This window comes from Schistocerca cancellata, chromosome 11, assembly GCF_023864275.1.
Source record: "Schistocerca cancellata isolate TAMUIC-IGC-003103 chromosome 11, iqSchCanc2.1, whole genome shotgun sequence".
In the NCBI taxonomy this organism is placed as follows: domain Eukaryota; kingdom Metazoa; phylum Arthropoda; class Insecta; order Orthoptera; family Acrididae; genus Schistocerca; species Schistocerca cancellata.
Window position 1 is genome coordinate 39,457,855 of NC_064636.1, and position 21,388 is coordinate 39,479,242.

Genomic DNA, 21,388 nt, shown 5'->3' on the forward strand with positions numbered 1-21,388 from the left:
GATGTGCCAATTCCTCTCGACATTTTCCTCTCCATCTCTCTCCTTTTACTTATTACAGGTTAGTGCGCAGAGCCCTTTGACTATCCCAACTTACTCTTCTCCCCTCAACGATTAAGAAAATTGTTCTGAAACTAGCCAGCATGTTTATCTGCAGCATTAGACTTGCCTCCTGAAGTTAAGCACTGGGTTCTTATGCTAAAATTCATGGAGGTGGGTTCAGCCAATTGTCTTCACGTGTATTATCTACAGTTTAATTATCTGTCAATTTCTTTATAGTATCTATACATGAAAAATGTAAGAATTGCTTGAGATAGTGGCTGTGCTAATGTCATAACAAGAAAGACATACCGCTAAGAAAATGCAGAGGGAAGCTAGAGTTAGGTGCTGGGAGTTATGAGCAAGAATTTAAATATTTTAAAAGGCATGTGCCATGCCTGAAGTAATTGCCTGTACACATGGTTTCTCACATCCTATGAGTATACAGAACAAACAATTCTTGTTTTCAGTACAGAAATGAGTAGAAATAATTTTGAAGAGACTACATAAAGTTAAAAAGGGATAAACAAAATGTGCTTCTGTAAAGGCCTATTTTTACTTTTATACTTCTCACTGAAAGAGTTGGCTGGAATGAACCATAATGAGTACAATACGGACTGAGAAACATAAAACATCGAAGTAATGAAGGAGCAGCATGACAGATAATGGCAAGAAACTTGCCAAAACTGGTGAAGTGGAGAAATTCTGCCTCCTTGAAAACAATATACAATGGACAAAGCAACAATCACACAGAATACTTGGCCAAATTTCTACTTGCATTGAACACTGGCCTAGCTCAGTCAAAGGCAAAGGTCTCGAGTGAGTCCTAGTCTGCCACACAATCTGCTAAGAAGTTTAAACTTCTAGACTTACTAAGCAGCAATTCCAAATACACTTAAGATTTGTGGTTAGAGGGAACTAAGATATCTTTATTAATGCCCTAGACTGTTAATATATTTAAAAATATATCTTACCTTTTTAGAGCAGCCCAGAACTTCATCATTGCCATTCTGGCAGTCCTTGAGGCCATCACACACCCAGTTATCTGGAATGCAGGTGCCATCCCCACATGCAAAATCTTCATCACTGCAGACCTTTTGCACATCAGATACCTGCATGTGAAAGGTGAATTACTAATTTCTGTAAACTATATTTAAATGCATCAAAGTGCACAATTATGGATCACAACCCTTTCCTAAAATTTAGGTGGCAAGTTTGCAATTCTCAAAAAAAAAAAAAAAGCCATGTAATATTTAATTACTTCAATATATCTTATACTGAAACCCCACTTGCCTTTCTAAATATACAGGGTTATTACAAATGATTGAAGTGATTTCATAAATTCACTGTAGCTCCATTCATTGACATATGGTCACGACACACTACAGATACGTAGAAAAACTCAAAGTTTTGTTCGGCTGAAGCCGCACTTCAGGTTTCTGCCGCCAGAGCACTCTAGAGCGCAGTGCGAAAATGGCGACAGGAGCCGAGAAAGCGTATGTCGTGCTTGAAATGCACTCAGTCAGTCATAACAGTGCAACGACTGTTCAGGACAAAGTTCAACAAAGATCCATCAACTGCTTACTCCATTCGGCGATGGTATCCCCAGTTTAAAGCTTCTGGATGCCTCTGTAAGGGGAAATAAATGGGTCGGCCTGCAGTGAGCGAAGAAACGGTTGAACGCGTGCGGGCAAGTTTCACGCGTAGCCCGCGGAAGTCGACGAATAAAGCAAGCAGGGAGCTAAACGTACCACAGGATGGTGCTCCACCGCACTTCCATCATGATGTTCGGCATTTCTTAAACAGGAGATTGGAAAACCAATGGATCGGTCGTGGTGGAGATCATGATAAGCAATTCATGTAATGGCCTCTACGCTCTCCCGACTTAACCCCATGCGATTTCTTTCTGTGGGGTTATGTGAAAGATTCAGTGTTTAAACCTCCTCTACCAAGAAATGTGCCAGAACTGCGAGCTCACATCAACGATGCTTTCGAACTCATTGATGGGGACATGCTGCGCCGAGTGTGGGAGGAACTTTATTATTGGCTTTATGTCTGCCGAATCACTAAAGGGGCACATATCGAACATTTGTGAATGCCTAAAAAAACTGAATTTTTGTATGTGTGTGCAAAGCACTGTGACAATATCTCAATGAAGTTATTGTAGAGCTGTGAAATCACTTCAATCATTTGTAATAACCCTGTAGATCAGATCATACTTTTTGATTTGACATTTAAGCAATGTTCACTATGTTTATATGAACAATGAAATTTAAGATGAAAATTTTTCAAATGTCTTCATGTAAGTAAAAACTTTTCTATAACCATGAAATTGTACTTGCAAACTGTAGGCCTAGAACTTAACCAATGAGAAAATTGGTAAGGTGAAAAATCTGAGCACAAAGTACTAGAATTTGAAACAATAAAATAAAAATCCCAGAACATTACTGTCTAATAAGAATTATGGCAATAGCCTCAAGTTACCTTTGATACCGACAAGGTAAATGTCAAAGTCAAAGTCAACTGTGAGGAGGAAAAATTAATATTTCTTACAGGAGCAGTATCAGGGCAAGCCAGTTCCTATGCCCAATTTCTAACCAATTCAGAACCAATAAACGAAGTGATCAAGTAAACTTGGCCTTCTGATCACCCACTGGCTTCCAAGATACAACTACAAATCCGTATGCTTTAGACTTTTAGAGTCGAAGTCATTTAGAAGTTCAATAAGTTAGCTTATCTGATAGCAAAGAAGGACTTACCTTAGATGCCTTACAGTCCTTTTCATCTGACCAGTCTCCACAATCATTGTTCCCATCACACTTGAATTTGGTCTGTATGCATCTACCATCTTCACACTTCCAGTATAATGGAGCCTCACAGTTTATGTCATCTGGAAAGTAAATATACCAAGTATTAGAAACAGTCAAAAATTCACTGAGCAGCTCATTAAGGCAATCTCTTAGTTTAAGAGATATTGACAGCTTATGTCCTTAACATCAAAGAATGGTTTGGACCTGGTATATTGTATGCACACAGTACTATATTTTATACTTTCAGCACATAAATCAGTTTCCAAATCTGAAATTTTTCTTCAGATAGTGGGAAGAAAAATCAGAATTTAAAGCCACCAACATGAAACTGAAATTTAAGTAATTGCAAAGAGCTTGGTTTAAGATTGTTAATAATATTACACTTTATTTAATGAAGCCCACAAACATTTCTCAGCGTTTAACCACTCCTTTAGTGGAAATTTCACACTTTGAGACACTGGCTTAAATTTCAAATGTGAGAAAGGTCTCATGAAAAAAATTAGTACAGTACGAAAGATTTAATAAAATTAAAATTTGTGTTTGGTTCAAAAACTAAGTCGAGTTATTGTGCTTATTACACACTAAACTAGCTGAAGGGATCTATTCTGAAAGCTAGCAATTTTCTCTTATGTGCCTGCTAACAAATATTCTTCTGGGTCATTCCACATAAAGGGGACCAATATTGAAGAGCATCCACTTTCTACTACCAAGTCTAATGAAATTTGGTGTGAAGTTAATATACCAAATTTCAGTCAAGTTTCTTAAGTGGCTGAATTTTTAGTGGCTTTTAAAGAGGGGCTACTCATCTTTGTGCATGATGCAAAGGTGCAAATATGCCAAATTTGTTAGGCTTTTTTTAAATTTCTAGGAAACATTAGGTTACTTCGTTTAATATACATTGACAACTTTATGCTGTATCACACCATGACAAAATTAGTGATTTCGCCACACTTAGAGATAAAGGCCTCAAGTGTAAAACAATTTATCGCACTTGTCAGAGCCAAGATATAACTGACCACTGTTTCTGTGAACAAATCTAACTAGAACCTCAGGGGGTTGTTCTTGCCTATGATGTCTATGTACAAATGAAGTTCTATTAAATACCTGATGCCTAGATGGAAATTAGTGTTTGGCACCATTGGGTGGGAAGCCCCTTACAGGGCAGGTCCAGCTGCCTAGATGAGAAGATATGTATCTATAAAGTTGGCCAAATTTTTTCTAAGAGTAAAAATTAGGGTATTGGGGAGACGGGGGAGGGAGGACAGGCATGTGAAATCTCAATGGTCTTTTTCAATCCTTTGTTTCTAGCCACAAATGGAAAGAGCATGCTTTAAGCTCTTAAAGCAATATTGTTTAATTTCTGCATCTTGCATTTTGATGATTAAAAGTGCCTATCTAAAGTAGGCAAAATGGATCCTCAAGAAATTTTAAAATTGATATGTATATTTTGATTTAAAAATTTAAACTAATTATGTCTTAATAGTTGATTTGCCTGTGGTTTAGGAAATTTAACTTTGCTAATAAAAGAGTATATGATTTTACAGTGTAGAATATAAGTAGTCAGAAAATGCTCTTAGGATTACAAGTCTAAGTGATCATAATGGAATGCTTTGTATAAGAACATTTTAATCCTGCAATGCACAGTGGTGCATATATGCATTGCCTCAGTTTCCATTGACATTGTGAAGTAGAGAGCTTTTTAAGGCTCTATCCTTGCAGCATTGCTGCATCACGAATTTCACCTGTTGCTTTCATTATTGGCAATTTTCCCAGCGAGTCTTCTGCTTGGTGTTTATACGAGGTGCATTCAAGTTCTAAGGCCTCCAATTTTTTTTCCTCCGGACTGGAAAGATAGAAACATGCGCATTGTTTTAAAATGAGGCCGCGTTCATTTTAAATACGTCCCAGAGATGGCAGCACTGTATGGCAGATGGAATTTTACCGCCAGCGGCGAGAATGAGAACTGTTTTAAATACTTAAAATGGCGACGTTTTCCTTACTAGAACAGCGTGCAATCATTCGTTTTCTGAATTTGCATGGTGTGAAACCAATTGAAATTCGACAGTTTAAGGAGACATGTGGTGACGGAGTTATGGACGTGTCTAAAGTGCGTTCGTGGATGCGACAGTTTAATGAAGGCAGAACATCATGTGACAAACCTAAACAACCTCGGGCTCGCACAAGCCGGTCTGATGACATGATCGAGAAAGTCGAGAGAATTGTTTTGGGGGGGATCGCCGAATGACTAACAGATTGCCTCCAGAATTGGTATTTCTGTGGGGTCTGTGCACACAATCCTGCATGATCTGAAAATGCGAAAAGTGTCATCCAGGTGGGTGCTACGAATGCTGACGGATGACCACATGGCTGCCTGTGTGGCATGTTGCCAAGGAATGTTGACGCACAACGACAGCATGAATGGGACTTTCTTTTCATCGGTTGTGATGAGACATGGATGCCATTTTTCAATCTAGAAACAAAGTGCCAGTCAGCTCAATGGAAGCACACAGATTCACCACCACCAAAAAAAATTTCTGGTAACCACCAGTGCTAAAAATGGTGTATGTTCTGGGACAGCGAGGGTCTAATCCTTACCCATTGCGTTCCAAACGGCACTACGGTAACAGGTGCATCCTACGAAAATGTTTTGAAGAACAAATTCCTTCCTGCACTGCAACAAAAACTTCCAGGGAGAGCTGCGCGTGTGTTTCACCGAGACAATGCACCCGCACATCAAGCTAACATTACGCAACAGTTTCTTCGTGATAACTTTGAAGTGATTCCTTATGCTCTACTCACCTGACTTGGCTCCTAGTGACTTGGCTTTTTCCAACAATGAAAGACAATGGCTGCACATTCACCAGCCGTGCTGCTATTGCCTCAGTGATTTTCCAGTGGTCAAAACAGACTCCTAAAGAAGTCTCCACTGCTGCCGTGGAATCATGGCGTCAGCGTTGTGAAAAATGTGTATGTGTGCAGGGCGATTACATCGAGAAGTAACGCCTGTTTCATCGATTTCGGGTGAGTAGTTTATTAGGAAAAAGAAAAATCGGAGGCCTTAGAACTTTAATGCACCTCATATAATGTTAGCGCCGAGTACTGAGTATTCACTTGTAGCTGAAGGTAAGCACAAACAATGTTTTTATAGGTTAATTTGAATATTTTGTATACAAAACTGGACAATCTGTAACTTATTTGCAATAATGGATTTTAAGTGAATATTTCATATGCATCACCATGTGTAACAGTATCTTAAATTGTGCTTTGAATCAGAATATCCATGAGCTTTGAATAAAACATGACAGTCCATGCTGGTCTCCAGAGGTCATTATATAACCAAATATTGACTCCATATGATTTGTTCATACTTTGTGATGTAGCATTCCAGGCGCAGTTTTTGTGCCAACAAAAAATTTAAAAAATTCAGGGCAATAAAGAAACAAGGTTTGCCAGGGGACAAAATTTCTGGAACAAGAAAATCAATAATTTAAGCCTATTAGTTGATCAGCTGATAGTAAACAATTGCTTCCAAAGATGCTACAGCATTCATAGTTAAAGCCTTCAAAACAAATTCTAGCAATCTCACTTTGAAGTATACAGTGAGGACAGTTGGTTGTACTGTTGCACATGAAAATTTTTGTGGGTTGGAAATGTGTGTGAAGTTTCACAAGAACAAAAAGGGGTCATTTTTATGCACCCACATGGTTCTGTTCATTGTTACCACCGGCCACCTGGTAAAGACACAGGCTGGATTCCTAGCAATAACTTCATGACTGGAAGCACCATTGACATTGGTAAGACAACACAGTTGCCTGCAATGCACCCTTGACAAAAATTGTGAAATTAAGCAAAACTGGAACTGACCTTAGTATTGTTTCTGCAAATTTGCTGAGTTGCGTATTATGTTTTTATGTATTAATGTTTGAAACATACTTGAATGAAAAATTATGGGACTTTGAGGAGAATATTTCACTTTTCAATCTTCTGTGACTGCTACCATAACTTAAAACTTCCTTACTCTTCAAAATTATGCAAGTTCAGAAAATAACAGCTTTGAAAGCTTAAAGCATGCTCTTTCCAGGCATAGCAAGGAAACAGCTGAACACAACAGTTGAGATGTCTTCAGTCCACACACCGGTTTGATGCAGCTCTCCATGCTTCTCTATCCTGTGCAAGAGAGATCTCAGTACTTACGGCAACCTACATCCTTCTGAATGCTTCATGTATTCACCCCTGTCTACTAGTTTTACCCTCCACACTGCCCTTTAATACCAAATTGGTAATCCCTACACGTCTTACCAACTGATCCTTTTTTAGTCAAGTTTCGTCACGAATTTCTCTTTTCCCCAATTCTATTCAATACCTCATTAGCTCTGTGGTCTACCCATTGACTCAGCATTGTTCTGTAGCACCACATTTCAAAACCTGTTCTCTTGTCCAAACTATTTGTCCATTTTTCACATCCATACATAGCTACACTACATACAAATACTTTCAGAAACAACTTCCTGACAATCTATATTCTATGTTAAATTTCTCTTAAGAAATGATTTCCTTGCCATTGGCAGTCTACATTTTATATCTTATTTACTTCGACCATTAGTTATTTTTCTCCCCACATAACAAAACTTACTACTTTAAGAGTCCTTTCCTAATCTACTTCCCTTTGCATCACCTGATTTAATTTGACTACATTCCATTATGCTTTTGTTGATGTTCACCTTATGTTCTCCTTTCAAGACACTGTCCATTCTTTTCAGCTGCTCTTCCAGGTCCTTTGCTGTCTGACAATTACAATGCCATCGGCAAACCTTAAATCTTATTTCTTCTCCATGGACCAATTCCTACTAAAAATTCTTTTGTTTCCTTTGTTTGCTCAATACACAGATTGAATAACATCAGGGAGAGACTAAAGTCCTGTCTCACTCCCTTCTCAACCACTGCTTCCCTTTCATACACCTCAACTCATAACTGCCATCTGGTTTCTGTACAAATTGTAAATAGCCTTTTTCTCCCTGTATTTTACCCCTGCCACCTTCAGAATTTGAAAGTATTCCAGTCAACATTGTCAAAAGCTTTCTGTAAGTCTGAATGCTAGAAATGTAGGTTTGCCTTTCTTTAATCTTTCTAAGATAAGTCGTAAGGTCAGTATTGCCTCACATGTTCCAACATTTCTACATAACTCAAACTGATCTTTCCCGAGGTCATCTCAGTTTTTCCATTCGTCTAAAGAATTTGTGTTAGTATTTTGCAGCTGTGACTTAGTAAACTGATGGTTCGGTAATTTTCACATCCGTCAACACCTATTTTCTTTGGGATTGGAATTATATTTTTCTCGAAGTCTGAGGGTATTTCGCCTGTCTAACATCTTGTGTACCAGATGGTAGAGTTTTGCCAGGACTGGCTCTTCCAAGGCTGTCAGTAGTTCTAATGGAATGTTGTCTACTCCACAGGTCTTGTTTCAACTAAAGTCTTTCAGTGCTCTGTCAAACTCTTCACGCAGTATCATATCTCCCATTTCATCTTCATCTACATCCTCAACCATTTCCATAATATTGTCCTCAAGTACATCACCCTTGTGTAGACTATCTTATCCCTAGGGAGATAAGCCTCTACATTTGTACTCTAGCCATCCCTACTTAGCCATTTTACACTTCCTGTCAATCTCATTTGAGATATTTGTATTCCTTTTTTCCTGCTTTATTTGCTGCATTTTTACATTTTCTCCTTTCATCAATTAAATTCAATGTTTAATCTGTTAACCAAAGATTTCTGCTAGCCCTTGTCTTTTTACCTACTTGATCCTCTGCTGCCTTCACTACTTCATCCCTCAAAGCTACCCATTCTTCTACTGTACTTCTTTCCCCCATTCCTGTCAATTGTTCCTTTATGCTCTCCCTGAAACACTGTACAACCTCTGGTTCTTTCAGTTTATCCAGGTCCCATCTCCTTAAATTCCCACCTTTTTGCAGTTTCTTCAGTTTTAATCTACAGTTCATAACCAATAGATAGTGGTCAGAGTCTACATCTGCCCCTGGAAATGTCTTGCAATTTAAAACCTGGTTCCTAAATCTCTGTCTTACCATTATATAATCTGATACCTTTTAGTATCTCCAGGGTTCTTCCATGTATACAACCTCCTTTCATGATTCTTGAACCAAGTTTTAGCCATGATTAAGTTATGCTCTGTGCAGAATTCTACTAGGCGGTTTCCTCTTTCTTACCCCCAATCCATATTCACCTACTATGTTTCCTTCTCTCCCTTTTCCTAATCTCAAATTCCAGTCACCCATGCCTTAAAAATTATTCAGATAGTGACAGGAGTCTAAAATTTAGATGGTGACCATCATGTATCACACCTCCATGGAATGTGTGAGCACAGATTCTGTGAATCCAAGCTGAAAAATGGAGAATGCAAAGCTTTGATTTACTCCTGTTTTAGGCAGTCTGTATCTGATGACAATCTAATGAGCTATCATGATATGAAAGTTAGAATGAAGAAGTTTGTTAGAACTTCTGTCTACTGAAATAGATTGTAAACTTGTGTGGTGTACTACCACATGATCACCAGGGTGACAGTGCAGTATAGTAACATCCTTACTAATTTATGATTTCAACCCTGTAATTTTACGGTTTCTGGTAAGAGGTAGAAATACAATCTGCACAAAGCAGTCACTAATTTTTTATGACTTCAGATTTTTGCAAGAGGCGATAATTGTTATGTTCCTTGTTGCAAGTATACACCTTTCCAGTATATATGCAAGGTTTAATCTTTGGACACTGCTGTCATACCCTTGAGTTCAATATGTACTTAACAAGGTAAATAATCCATAAAAAGGATACTAATCCTGACTTTTAGACACATTCAAGAAGGTTAACCTGCTGTCACAAACCAAACTTTTTACTTCAGCTTCAGTGATGTTGCTGTCACCTCAGTAAGTATATTGGTTTGTGTACTTCATTCGTCCGCAGCTCGTGGTCGTGCAGTAGCGTTCTCATTTCCCACACCCGGGTTCGATTCCCAGCTGGGTCAGGGATTTTCTCTGCCTCGTGATGACTGGGTGTTGCGTGATTTCCTTAGGTTACTTAGGTTTAAGCAGTCCTAAGTTCTAAGGGACTGATGACCCTAGATGTTAAGTCCCATAGTGCTCAGAGCCAATTTGTGTACTTCATTCAGTATTCACAGATCAGCTTATCTGCTGTCTCATAGGAAATAGTGAGTTCAGTGCAAGACCTTAGGATGACAATCTGAACAGTAGTTTTTCTGATCCATGTAATTCAAAAAGCATTCCAATAATACCAGTAGTTATATTTTTGTAGCTTCTTACGTGTTATAAACAACACAATCGTAACTGGCTCTAGCCTTAACAGTGAAATAGTCAAATCTGATGAAAGATTTTAAATATATTAGCATATTTTATATTTTGAACTGGTGTTGTCAAAATTCTTAATGTTTTTAATTAACTGCACAGACATTGTCAAGCATATCACAAGAAATATTTGATATTAACTTCCAAATCAACTTTTTCTAATGTACTGGGTAAATATAGAAGAAACCCTACAGGAACTATAATTGTGAAGTTACTGAAATGATACACCACAATGCTCTCCTTTAGTTTTGTTGTATTATGTGTCAAATGAGTAGACTCCATTTCTTACCCACCACAAAAGTAAGGCTTGTAGACATAAAAATGTCACCTGAGGGTAGATCAAGGTTCAGTTAACACCTATTCCTATTTTGTTGCCGTGTACGTCTTAATACATTAACTTCCTAGCGTAGTTAACTGCAGTTTCAACATACACGTATGCGTTATGCCAGGTGGCGAGAGGCACGTAAGGAACAGACATGAATTCGCATAAATGCAGTTTTCACTAACAATTTCATAATAGCCACATGGAGATGTTAAGACTGCCTTACTCATCTACACTGTATTGTAGCCCACCGTGTTTGCTTTTTGCTTTAATGCTTTCTGTAAGGATATTTTCTCCCTGCTTCAATGCTCCAGGTGACATTAGAACTTCAACCTGCCACTCAGTACATTGTTAGTATTACTATCCTCATAGCAAAGTGTCGTTACCTGTATTTAACAGACATGTTCATAGTGACATTTTCGAAATGTAAACACACAGAACATTTGCAACAACTAGAAAACTCCGCTATTATACTTTTTAGTAGTAATTAACAACTAACACTAGCAATACCAGCCGACCAATCACAGAGTAACATCTAATCGGTTACTTAAATGCATGTAATGCCAACTTGCAAACTTCATTCCGCATTTTCGCTACTGCACCAGACTAAATGTTAACCTGTTACGTCAGCAGAGCCGCGAAGTTAGTTGTGAGTGGTGGGTAGCTGGGGTCGTGTTTTCGTTTTAGAAGAGGAAAAACGTTAGCATTAGTTGCAACATTGGGGCTTTGTTGGTGTTCCATATTTTAGCGATTTTGATCGAGAAACTTGTTGCAGTGTTCTTCGGCACTGCCAATGTAGATGTGTGAACACTATCAGTTTAGTGATTACACATAATACCAGATATACTGAGAAATTTCGAACATGGGCGAGTGCAATGATGAATGTACTGTTACCGTCTATTATAGACTTAATTGTGCTCTTAAAATTTTGGAACCAGTTGGCGTATCTTCGTTCGAAACAATACTTCGCTTTCTACATTGTACAATTACGTGAGAAATAGGTTGAGAGTTTTCAGACGCCAAAGTATATTTCGTAACTTACCGGTACGAATGTTTTCGATACGTAATTATTTTGTAGAAAATAAGCTTGTGATTTAGGTTTCGGCCAAAGAACACATCGTCCCTGAATTTCATTGTGTATCAACGCAAACATGCGTTTCTTAGAATTTTTCGGAAGCCATCATTGTACTTTGCGTAATTTACGAGCACTTCGTAGCAAATCTGCGTTTCAAATTTAGTTACTGTAGCCGATTTTCGAACATTGTTTTACATTCAATTTTCGGTAATTTCCAAGAACGATTGCCTATCGAAGTCGTGGTGTCCAAACGATACATATCTAATGTGCGATCGTAATTCGATCATGCGACTGGTAGCGGGCGTCGTGTTTCAGGACCGAGTGCTCGCGGGGGGCCTACACGATATTAGGTAGGTGTACCACTTTGAATCTTTAGTGTAGGTCATGCGTATAGTGCATTGCTTCCTGTTTTCAGTGGCAATGTGAGCTGCGTAGCTAACGACAGCTGAGGCCCATGTGTTGGGGTTATGCTGTGAAGCTATGTGCTTGCCACCAAAGGAAGCATTCTTAAATCTAGGGACGATTTACAGGCAAGTAGCATAGAATGTTACTTCTAACAAGGGAACCTCCCCATCGCACCCCCTCAGATTGAGCTACAAGTTTACATAGTGGATAGGCCTTGAAAAACTGAACACACATCAATCGAGAAAACAAGAAGTTGTGTGGAATTAGGAAAAAATAAGCAAAATATACAAACCGAGTAGTCCATGCGCAAGATAAGCAACATCAAGGACAGGGTGAGCTAAGGAGCGCCGTGGTCCCGTGGTTAGCGTGAGCAGCTGCTGAACGAGAGGTCGTTGGTTCAAGTCCTCCGTCGAGTGAAAAGTTTACTTTATCGTCGCAACGTTATGATCTGTTCGTTCATTGACGTCTCTATTCACTGTAATAAGTTTAGTGTGTTTTGCGACCGCACCGCAAAACCCTGCGATTAGTAGACGAAAGGACATGCCTCTCCAATGGGAACTGAAAACATTGGATCGCAAGGTCATAGGTCAACCTATTCCTGCACAGGAAAACACGTCTGATATATTCTATACGACACTGGTGACGGCATGTCCGTCACATGACAGGAATATGTTGTTGACCCACCCAACTTGTACACTTGGCGAATGGGTGAAAAGATTCTTCTACCTTGCCAGATTTAGGTTTTCAGGATGTGATAATCACTGCCAAAAAGTGATCAAAACATAACGGACAGATAATTGTCTGAAACTAAAAAATTAAACTTTTCACTCGAGGGAAGACTTGAAGCAGCTCACGCTAACCACGGCGCTCCTAGGCTCACACGATCCTTGATGTTGCATATCTTGCGCATGGACTACTCAGTTCGTATATTTTGCTTATATTTTTTAATAGTTCCACACAACTTCCTGTTTTCTCCATTGATCTGTGTTCCGTTTTTCAAAGCCTATCGACTGTGCCAACTTATAACTAAATCTGAGGAGGGGGGGGGGGGGGGGTGCGATGGGGAGGTTCCCTTGTAAGGATTTGACTAGAAATCTGAGCTTTAATGGTCAGAGCGTGGAGGATTAAATAAGTGATCCTATTACTCCAAAGTATAAGATGCTTTAAGTTTGAAGGTATGAAAACAAGAATAAGAAATGTATGGAATTTATATATATATATATATATATATATATATTATATATATATATATATAATGTGTTACTGGCATGACGACAATAATACTATGAGAATCCTAACATCTGAACAGAAGTTCTAGGGCGTGTAGCTCTACCTACTACTAGGAATATAAATGAAGGACGATGCAAGAAATGCGAAGCTGGAAAAAATCTATTCTAGTATATTCCGGCTCCCATGAAATTTCCAAGTTTTGCCGAGTCCAAGAATGGACATCCATTATTAAAACTGTATAAGCAGTTCTGTTAAATTAACTATACATTGAGAATCATGTAACGACTAAAAACCTCCCTGAAGTATTTTCGGTTTCTGACGTAAATGATTTTAATGCGAAATAAGCACCTTAGTTCAAACGTATTTAAGTCTCCGATTACTAGCCAACTTATTGTCAGCCTTATCACTGCAATTTCTTAGGCAAAAAATTGCAGATTTTCTGTGACCTCTAACTTGCGAACAAAACGGCACCATTATCGCACCTGTTACTGTATTTAGATAAATTTACCTACAGCTGTGAGTTTACTTTTTGTCTTCTTTTCGTGAAGTACCAAGTCGCAAGTGAAGGTGATGCACAGCATACTGCTTGTGCTATGAGGCAAAGAGTTGACGCGAGAAAGTCTACTTTTTGTGCATGTTCCGAGTCCCGAACGTCTGTGATTGCGCTCGAGGAAAGAATGTTTGGACAAATTTATAGCATTTCACAATAAATGCTGTGTCGTCTAGGTAGTGGAAAGATTTGCAACTTTTAATGTTCAGAAATACAGAACTGCACTTAACAAAAACATCCTGTGAGTATAGTATCAGGGCGTCAGTTTGCATCTGTAAAGCTATACAAATAGCTCGGTGTAACGCTTTGTAGGGATATGAAATGAAGTAACCAAATACGCTCAGTTGTGGGCAATGCACGTGATATACCTGGGTTTAGTGCTAGAACACTGGGGAAATGCAGTTTTCAAAGGAAATTGCTTACAAATTACTTGTGCAACCGACTTTGAATATCACCGAAGTGTAGGTGGCATCTGTATTAGATACAACAGGGTATATTAAACGTGTACAGAGAAGGGCAGCACGAATAGTCAGGTTTGACACATTTGAGTGACATTCTGAATAAACTTTATGGCAGACTAAAATAGCTTACCCTGGGAGAGCTTTCTTTTAAAGTTTCAAGAAGCTGCTTTAAATGGAGACCCTACAACCCCATCAGCCCCGTTGGATGTACCCTCTGCAATCACTTCACTGTTCTGCAGAGTACTGAGGTATACAGAAAGGTCCACTAACATACTGTTATTTTTGGAACAAAATGGCATATCGTTGCTATTTTGCGCAGTAGCGTAGTACATTTGTTTTCAACATATCTTTGTTCACGTTATCCAGCAACAATAAATCTAGTAAGATTGAGCAACTTATTGCCGCACTGAAATGGTAACGCAAGTACGAAAACATGGAGTACAATGGCTATGGCGTAATGTGTACGGAACTACCACAAACACGTACAATTATTTATCGTTTTCAGGATAATTCTGAAGCCGACGATGCTTTTCAGGATGCGTGCAGGAAAAGGTCTGGCCGATCAAAAACCGACAAGTTCAGCTTTTAGCAATGCCGTGTTGCAACATTTTGCCAGGTCAGCTCAAAAATTTGAAGCCAGGTGCACGTGAAATGCGCGTAGGCCGATTAAGCGTGCGACGAATTTTGAAGACTGCAAAGTGAAAAGTGTGTTGCATGCGATAACAAAGTTGACACTCGGCGCGGTGGCTGATGGGAGTGGCCGTAAAGGCAGTTCCAATTTACAGTCGCTCCCATCAGCCACCGCGCCGAGTGTCAACTTTGTTTGCGCGTGTATTACATTCCAAGATAGCTGGAAGCTATGAACGACGATCGAAAGATCGAGTATTGAGAGTTGACTGAAGGCATGTTTTACGAAGATTAACGATTTGCAGCGATGATTATCTAGCCTGACAAGGCGAAATTTAAACTCAACGGTATCGTAATCCGCCGCCACTGCGTGTAACCGGCTCCTGAAAATACTCAGGTTTAGGTGGACGATCATGTTTATGTACTGGGTGTTTGGTGCGTGGTTTGTTCTCGTCTTATTGCGCAGTTTGATTGGCCCATTCTTTGAAGGGACCGAAACTGTCTCCAGGCCGCTTTTGGGGAAGTTTTACAGAAGTTTATCGACAGAAACCAGCTACATTTAACGAGATACAAGGAACTATCGAGACGTCTGCAGCTATCACATTGGCAACAACAACAACAGTCATAGCTCAGCAACAGTTCAGCAGTATCGACGTCGCTTGGCTGCTAATGTGTGTCGCTTTGAACATGACAACCTTGCCCCCTTTATTGAGCACACTGGGGAGAATTTCAATAATATGGCTCATTATTGTACAATATTGAGCTTGTAGAGCCGTTTGGGATGTGATTTCTTGCTGGCCGCCTGTGCGCTTTTTTACCTGGCTGAAATGTTGGCCGTGAAGCCAAAACCACATTCCTGTGGGCAGTTTGTCCTTTGTTACTGAGAAGTAACTTATCGAACGTGGCTTAATTTCTACAATTCCTTGCTAGTTTCTAGCCATTAGCTTTCGTAGTACTTCATTATCCCTAGGTTAAAAGGGAAATTTCGACGTCCATATTTCGGTCCATGACAATATACATGCTTCTACTAGAATTCCTATCAATTACAGCTAACCTAAGTCATTCGACTACATTACATACGGAAAGTTTCCAAAGACTATTTTGCCCGTCAGTGTAATGTGATGAAAGTAATATAGTAAGACTGACAAACTTGTTTGTGTTCTCGTAACTTGAAATCTAGTTTCCGCCCTTAGCATAACAAATTCCAGTGAATACGTAGCTTGCAGCAAAAGATTAAAAGGAACAAACAGTTAATCAGGTTATAATTTAACATGGGAAAATTGACCAATATGAAAATCTTGTAGCTGTACTTACCACAGTGCAGCTCGTCGGCTCCATCTGGGCAATCTTTCTTACGGTCGCAGTGTTTTGCTTCCCGTATGCAGGCGCCGTTACTGCATTCAAAGAATCCAGACGGGCATTTTGCGCACACTGTAAAAGACGAAAAACGCCAAAATCACATTCACAGACAGCTGTTTGCAGTTCTTCCGTTTGAAATCTGGTTTGCTTGCGAAGCACATACTGTTTTCCACATATCAACTTCGTGAGAATATTCTCACGATATAGCTTTTATTTTTTCCTTCCAACTGTGCGCCTGTGTTACGGAGGCACAATATTGGAGAACAGCAGCGAAATCTTAATACGAGCTACTTTTAACACGTCTTTATAAGGTTGCTTTGTCTATTCAGTATAAATTTTGCTATTTCAATCTCAATTCCCGACGAACTAAAAGACCGAACTCCACTTTGCTCAGAACTGCGTGGAGATGTATTACAACTGTGTGGCGTAGTGTACTTTTTGTACCGCTACCATTTCCCATTTCCAAGTGCCCTGTCGCGAATGTCTCGTAATAAGTGGGATTGCTGCTATTTAAAACACCAATATTTTTTTAATGTGACTAGCACATTTTTTAGCCCATGCGCATTCTTAACCTCTGATAGTCCTGAAAATTTGTGCTTGTGAATTTTTAGTAGCTGTGACTTAAAATTTGAAACTGAAAACGTGGAGAGTTTGCGATAGATAGGATTGTACGGAATAGCTGTGTTAGAAATTATTCTGATATTTATCTGCTTTTAAGTTTTTCTTTTACGTTTAGTTTTAAATTTTGCTAGTGTTTTAGCTATTAAAATTATCAAGCACAGATGTGTATGGGGGGCAAGGAATCTAAGGCTAGAAGGAATTTTTTCTCGTTTAGTCCATTTTAAGAAAGTGTTATATTTAAATAATTAAGTAACTTTTCAGTCTGGTGACGTTGGAATAGGCAGACAGGATTAGTCAAGTTTATGGAAGTTATAGTAAGGTTCAGTTTCGCGTTGAGTATTAATAAGGGAAATTTTAATAAAAAGTGATTATTGAAATTTTCTCGACTGTCTGATCAACACATCTAAGCTACAATCGTTTTCGCTTTTCAAGTAACGATCTTTAACATTCTTCAGTAATCCCGAAGGTTCATTTAATACTGTATTACAAGAGACAAGATTCCGCAACAGAAGCTGGATGCTGTTTTGGAGAAAAGGCAATGAGATACGCCTTTGGGAGTAACAGCTCACAGAGTGCCAGCAAATAAACTATATCAACACCTGCATCTATAGTTTGTAAAAAGTCGAAAGGTACAGGTGGAGTGAACTATTCTGCACCGTTTGCTGTGATTGGAGCTATTTAAGGAACTACAGCACAATCTAATTACACTACAGTTCCGTTAAATATCCATTGACCGTGAGCAGCAGTTTAGTTGAAGGAAGATAAGCTAAATCAGGGCTTCACAAGAAATACTAAGAGCAAGGTGTGAGCAGCAGGGTGTTAGCACAGTACGAAAACTGGCACAGGACAGAACGGGAGACAGAACAGCTGCCGTCGTACGTATCTTCGTCACTCAATTTAAATACACGAACAGTTGCGTGGAAATCATGAGGGATTGTTACAAATGAAAAATGAACACGTCACTTTTACGTTTGTTACATTTTTCTTTGTGAGCTTTTATACAAAAATTGCTTAATTCAAGCGCGAGTTTCTGTTCTCTTTTCTGTTAACGATTGCTTCTGTGTAAATTCTGTCAACCCCGTTAGTTTACTGTAGACTTAGTTTCTCACGCGCCTTTTTCACTGCAGAAAATTTCACTCCTACGTTGAACGGGATATTTATTGTCCCTTATTTGCGGAAACAAAATCCATTCTGCGAGACGTGTCTATGGAACGGCTGTTTTCCGATGTTAAAAATATGGCCCGGATTGTTTTATTTGATTACCACATTCAAATAGCATTTATGGTCAATATTCTCAACATATGAGCTTTGTAATTAACGCTTAAAATCATATGAAGATCTGGTCACGTGATAAACTTTGTTGATGCGCTGGTGACGTCACCAGTAAGCCAAAGCTATTGGTGTGCTAACGTTAAGAAGCTACGAGGTTTTTACGTACTTTTCCATCACTAAACAGTTACTGTTTACATGAAAACAGTTACAAGTAACAACAGAAAGGAATTTTGTTAACGCTGATACTGGAAGCTTTGCGAAAGTTGCTCCACCCATTAGAGTGGGTATACGTGCAATGGGTCTAGTGCAGCAGGGGATACAACCCGTCGGCTTTGAACAATGACGTCATTCCTTAGTCATAGATCGTAATGTCTTCACTTCGAGGCATAGATAATAAAGCAGTTCTGTGTTCTAATAAGCACTATCATTAAAATAATTGTATGTAAATCTAAAAGCGATCGCTTGATATTGGGTGCATCATTTTACTGATTGCTTAATGAAGTAGGATCAGTTTATTCTATCTCTTAGATTTTTTTAAAAAAGTCTAAAACACTTATGCTTTTGACAAGATCAATGTTTATCTCTCCCATTCCTTTGTTTCTCAACATTCTCCTCAGCTCTTTCATCTCTGTAATACATGCTCTCTGGCGACTTGTGACATTGTTCAAAGCCGACGGGTTGTATCCCCTGCTGCACTAGTCCCCGTGCAATGTCATTCTTTTCCCTGCTCCTTGTAACATCATTAAACTATCAAAACGAACTGCACAACCTTTGCAAATGGATTCGTATAACTGAGTTGCCGACTACAGTCGGCGACCCAAGGCACAAATTATTCTTCACGAAGTTGTATTTCCTCTATACCAGAGATATTGCTCACACAAGGTGGTCGGTAGAGCCATTTTTTACGGACCTTGGGTAGAGCAACGGATAACTTGACTACTGCTAAAGAGGTCTCATTTTCTAATTCTGGAAGGGTCATTTTTTATGCGTCTTATACGAAGTACGAGAATTGTTATGAAGGACTGACTAGTTATTTTGACAGATGGATTATGCGGATCATACGACCTCTCGGCTGATAACTGGACAACTGAAGGTAAATACATTTACTTTGGGAACAAGCCACTTTTTTGGAAAGCATTGCTAGTGGAAGATTATCAGCACACGCCGCAGTATGAGGCGTAGAGCAATGACATTGTGAGAGATCTAAACTGTGTACAACATTCAGGTGATACAAACTTAAGGACTGATGTTTGAGTGTAAACTATTGTTAGCGTCTGAAGCACATTTCATATTTGTGAAAGATTATGAATCCGCGAAAGTTTAAGCAAGTTTAGCGGGACAACACAAAGATACATTGCTTCTAATGAAAAACGGGTGTGGTCGCGTTAACTAGAACGCATCTTTTGCTGCGTTTTGTGTTAACAGCGATTGCAAATGTTAGCGCATGTAAACAGCAAGGGAAACATTCTGTTTCTGATCGGTGTGTAAGTTTTTTTACCTTATTTGGTTCTCATATGGGAGGGCTGTCCCGTTTTACAAATACTGTAAGTTTACATGTTCTTCCAGGTGAGATTCGAACCACCTATCTATGGACATCTTACAATATTCGACGATACGGAGCTACCGAATAATTTAAGCATACTTGGGTAAACCTTTTCACCAAAAGTTTAATTTCGTTGAATGACTCCGTTTTACCAGTGGGAGAGCATCCCTCTGAGGTAAGTCGATGTTTATCTCAGTGCAATATCTGTAATTAAGCTAGTGAACTGCGTCGACTTGGCAGCTTGCCGGAATAGGGCAACATTTTACCCATTTATTCTCTAGAGCACGCAGAAACAGTTTTTATAGATTTGTACTGTATGTAATTACACACCATAGTTAAGTTTTTCTGAAATGTACATTCCAAAACAAGACATTGTTATTTAGCACTTCGACAGAAAAAGCAGCTAGCTAGTGAATGTCATCACATTACTCGAACGAACCGTTTTATCGGTCTTTTCAAGTATTTGTAGTTTCCGTTTTTATAAATTACTGAAAGTCAAGAGGGACAAAAGCATGTCAGCTTAACTTGACAATCATTTGAGAATTTTCAGGAAACAGCTACATACCCTGTTCCAAGGCGTTTTTTTCTTATACTGACCTTTTGTCTTCTGCCACACTGCAGGTTTATTTATAATTGTTTGGGACGAATCTCAAATTCGCTGCTGAATGTTCAGAACAGATCAACATCACTAATTCCTAGATTTGTTATTCAAACTTCCTCGATACTAAAATATCAGAACATTGATAGGGCTAAAATCTTACGCGGACGATAATTTGGGAAAAGTCAGCTGGATTTTTTCTACCAACTGCCATTTTGCGTACATATGGTTTTGTATAGAAAAAGATTCCCCTCACAGCGGATTTAGGTGTGAAGACATTGCCAGTGTTATTTAATGCCGACTCGCCACGGCATCAATACTAATGCATATTTCACATTTGGCGCTGCTCAGTTTGTCAGAAGATTAAACGTCATGTAAACATTACACCGTGTGTTCTTCCGCGTTTGTTGGAACCTCATTGGATTTCGTTTCACGTAGAGTGGAGGACAAGCTGTCGAATTGTAACATTACGAGTCAAGATAGCTGTAACGGAAATTGAATAGCGTAAAGTTATCATTAAAAACTCACGCCGCGCGATTTGTGACGATTTGGTTGGTCATAATAGTGGTAACATGCTTTTGAATGCAATTAGGATATAACGGCGATGCCTGTTTGGTGTTATTGGAGATGATATGTAGTGGATTGATGAGTGGGGTGGCCGATCCTGTAAGAAGAGGTGAAATTGGGCATATTAAGGTGTTTTGCTTTATGTCGACTAAGCCGGTGATACGGCGTCTTTTTTTTCCGTTTACTCTTCGAAAGAAAACGGAAAAATAACGAAGTGCTAATTGTGCGTTGTGAAAAATATAGGAGCGAATTTTAAATAGCTACAGTGTATAATCAGACTAACAAATGGACATTCAGTTACGCGAAATAGCGGACAGCTAAGTGTGGTCATTAAATTGAGTACACCTACAGGGCGGTCAATTCCGGGATAAGTATTCGCATCTCACGAGGGACGCGGTATTGAGACCGGTTTTTTTTATTATGTCACGGAGAGCGGGCTTCAATTTATAAAAAGGAGGAAAGCTTTATCATTAGCTGTTGGTGTTAAGCAACCAAAACTGTTCAAAGGGTTTCGGTGAATGAGTGGTGAATGCGAAATGAAA

At 39.1% G+C, this 21,388-nt stretch overlaps 1 protein-coding gene across 1 annotated transcript in view; it reads right to left on the bottom strand.

Moving 5' to 3' along the window:
• Positions 1-16,406, bottom strand: part of LOC126108159 (putative vitellogenin receptor) — a 36,188-nt gene extending 19,782 nt beyond the window's left edge. The window contains exons 1-4 of the mRNA XM_049913402.1: positions 16,367-16,406; positions 16,201-16,317; positions 2,796-2,926; positions 1,011-1,148 (exon numbers count right to left, since the gene is read on the bottom strand). Of these exons, the coding sequence (XP_049769359.1) occupies positions 1,011-1,148; positions 2,796-2,926; positions 16,201-16,317; positions 16,367-16,406 (426 nt within the window). The remainder of the gene's footprint in view (positions 1-1,010; positions 1,149-2,795; positions 2,927-16,200; positions 16,318-16,366) is intronic.
• Between the last annotated feature and the right edge of the window lie 4,982 nt (positions 16,407-21,388).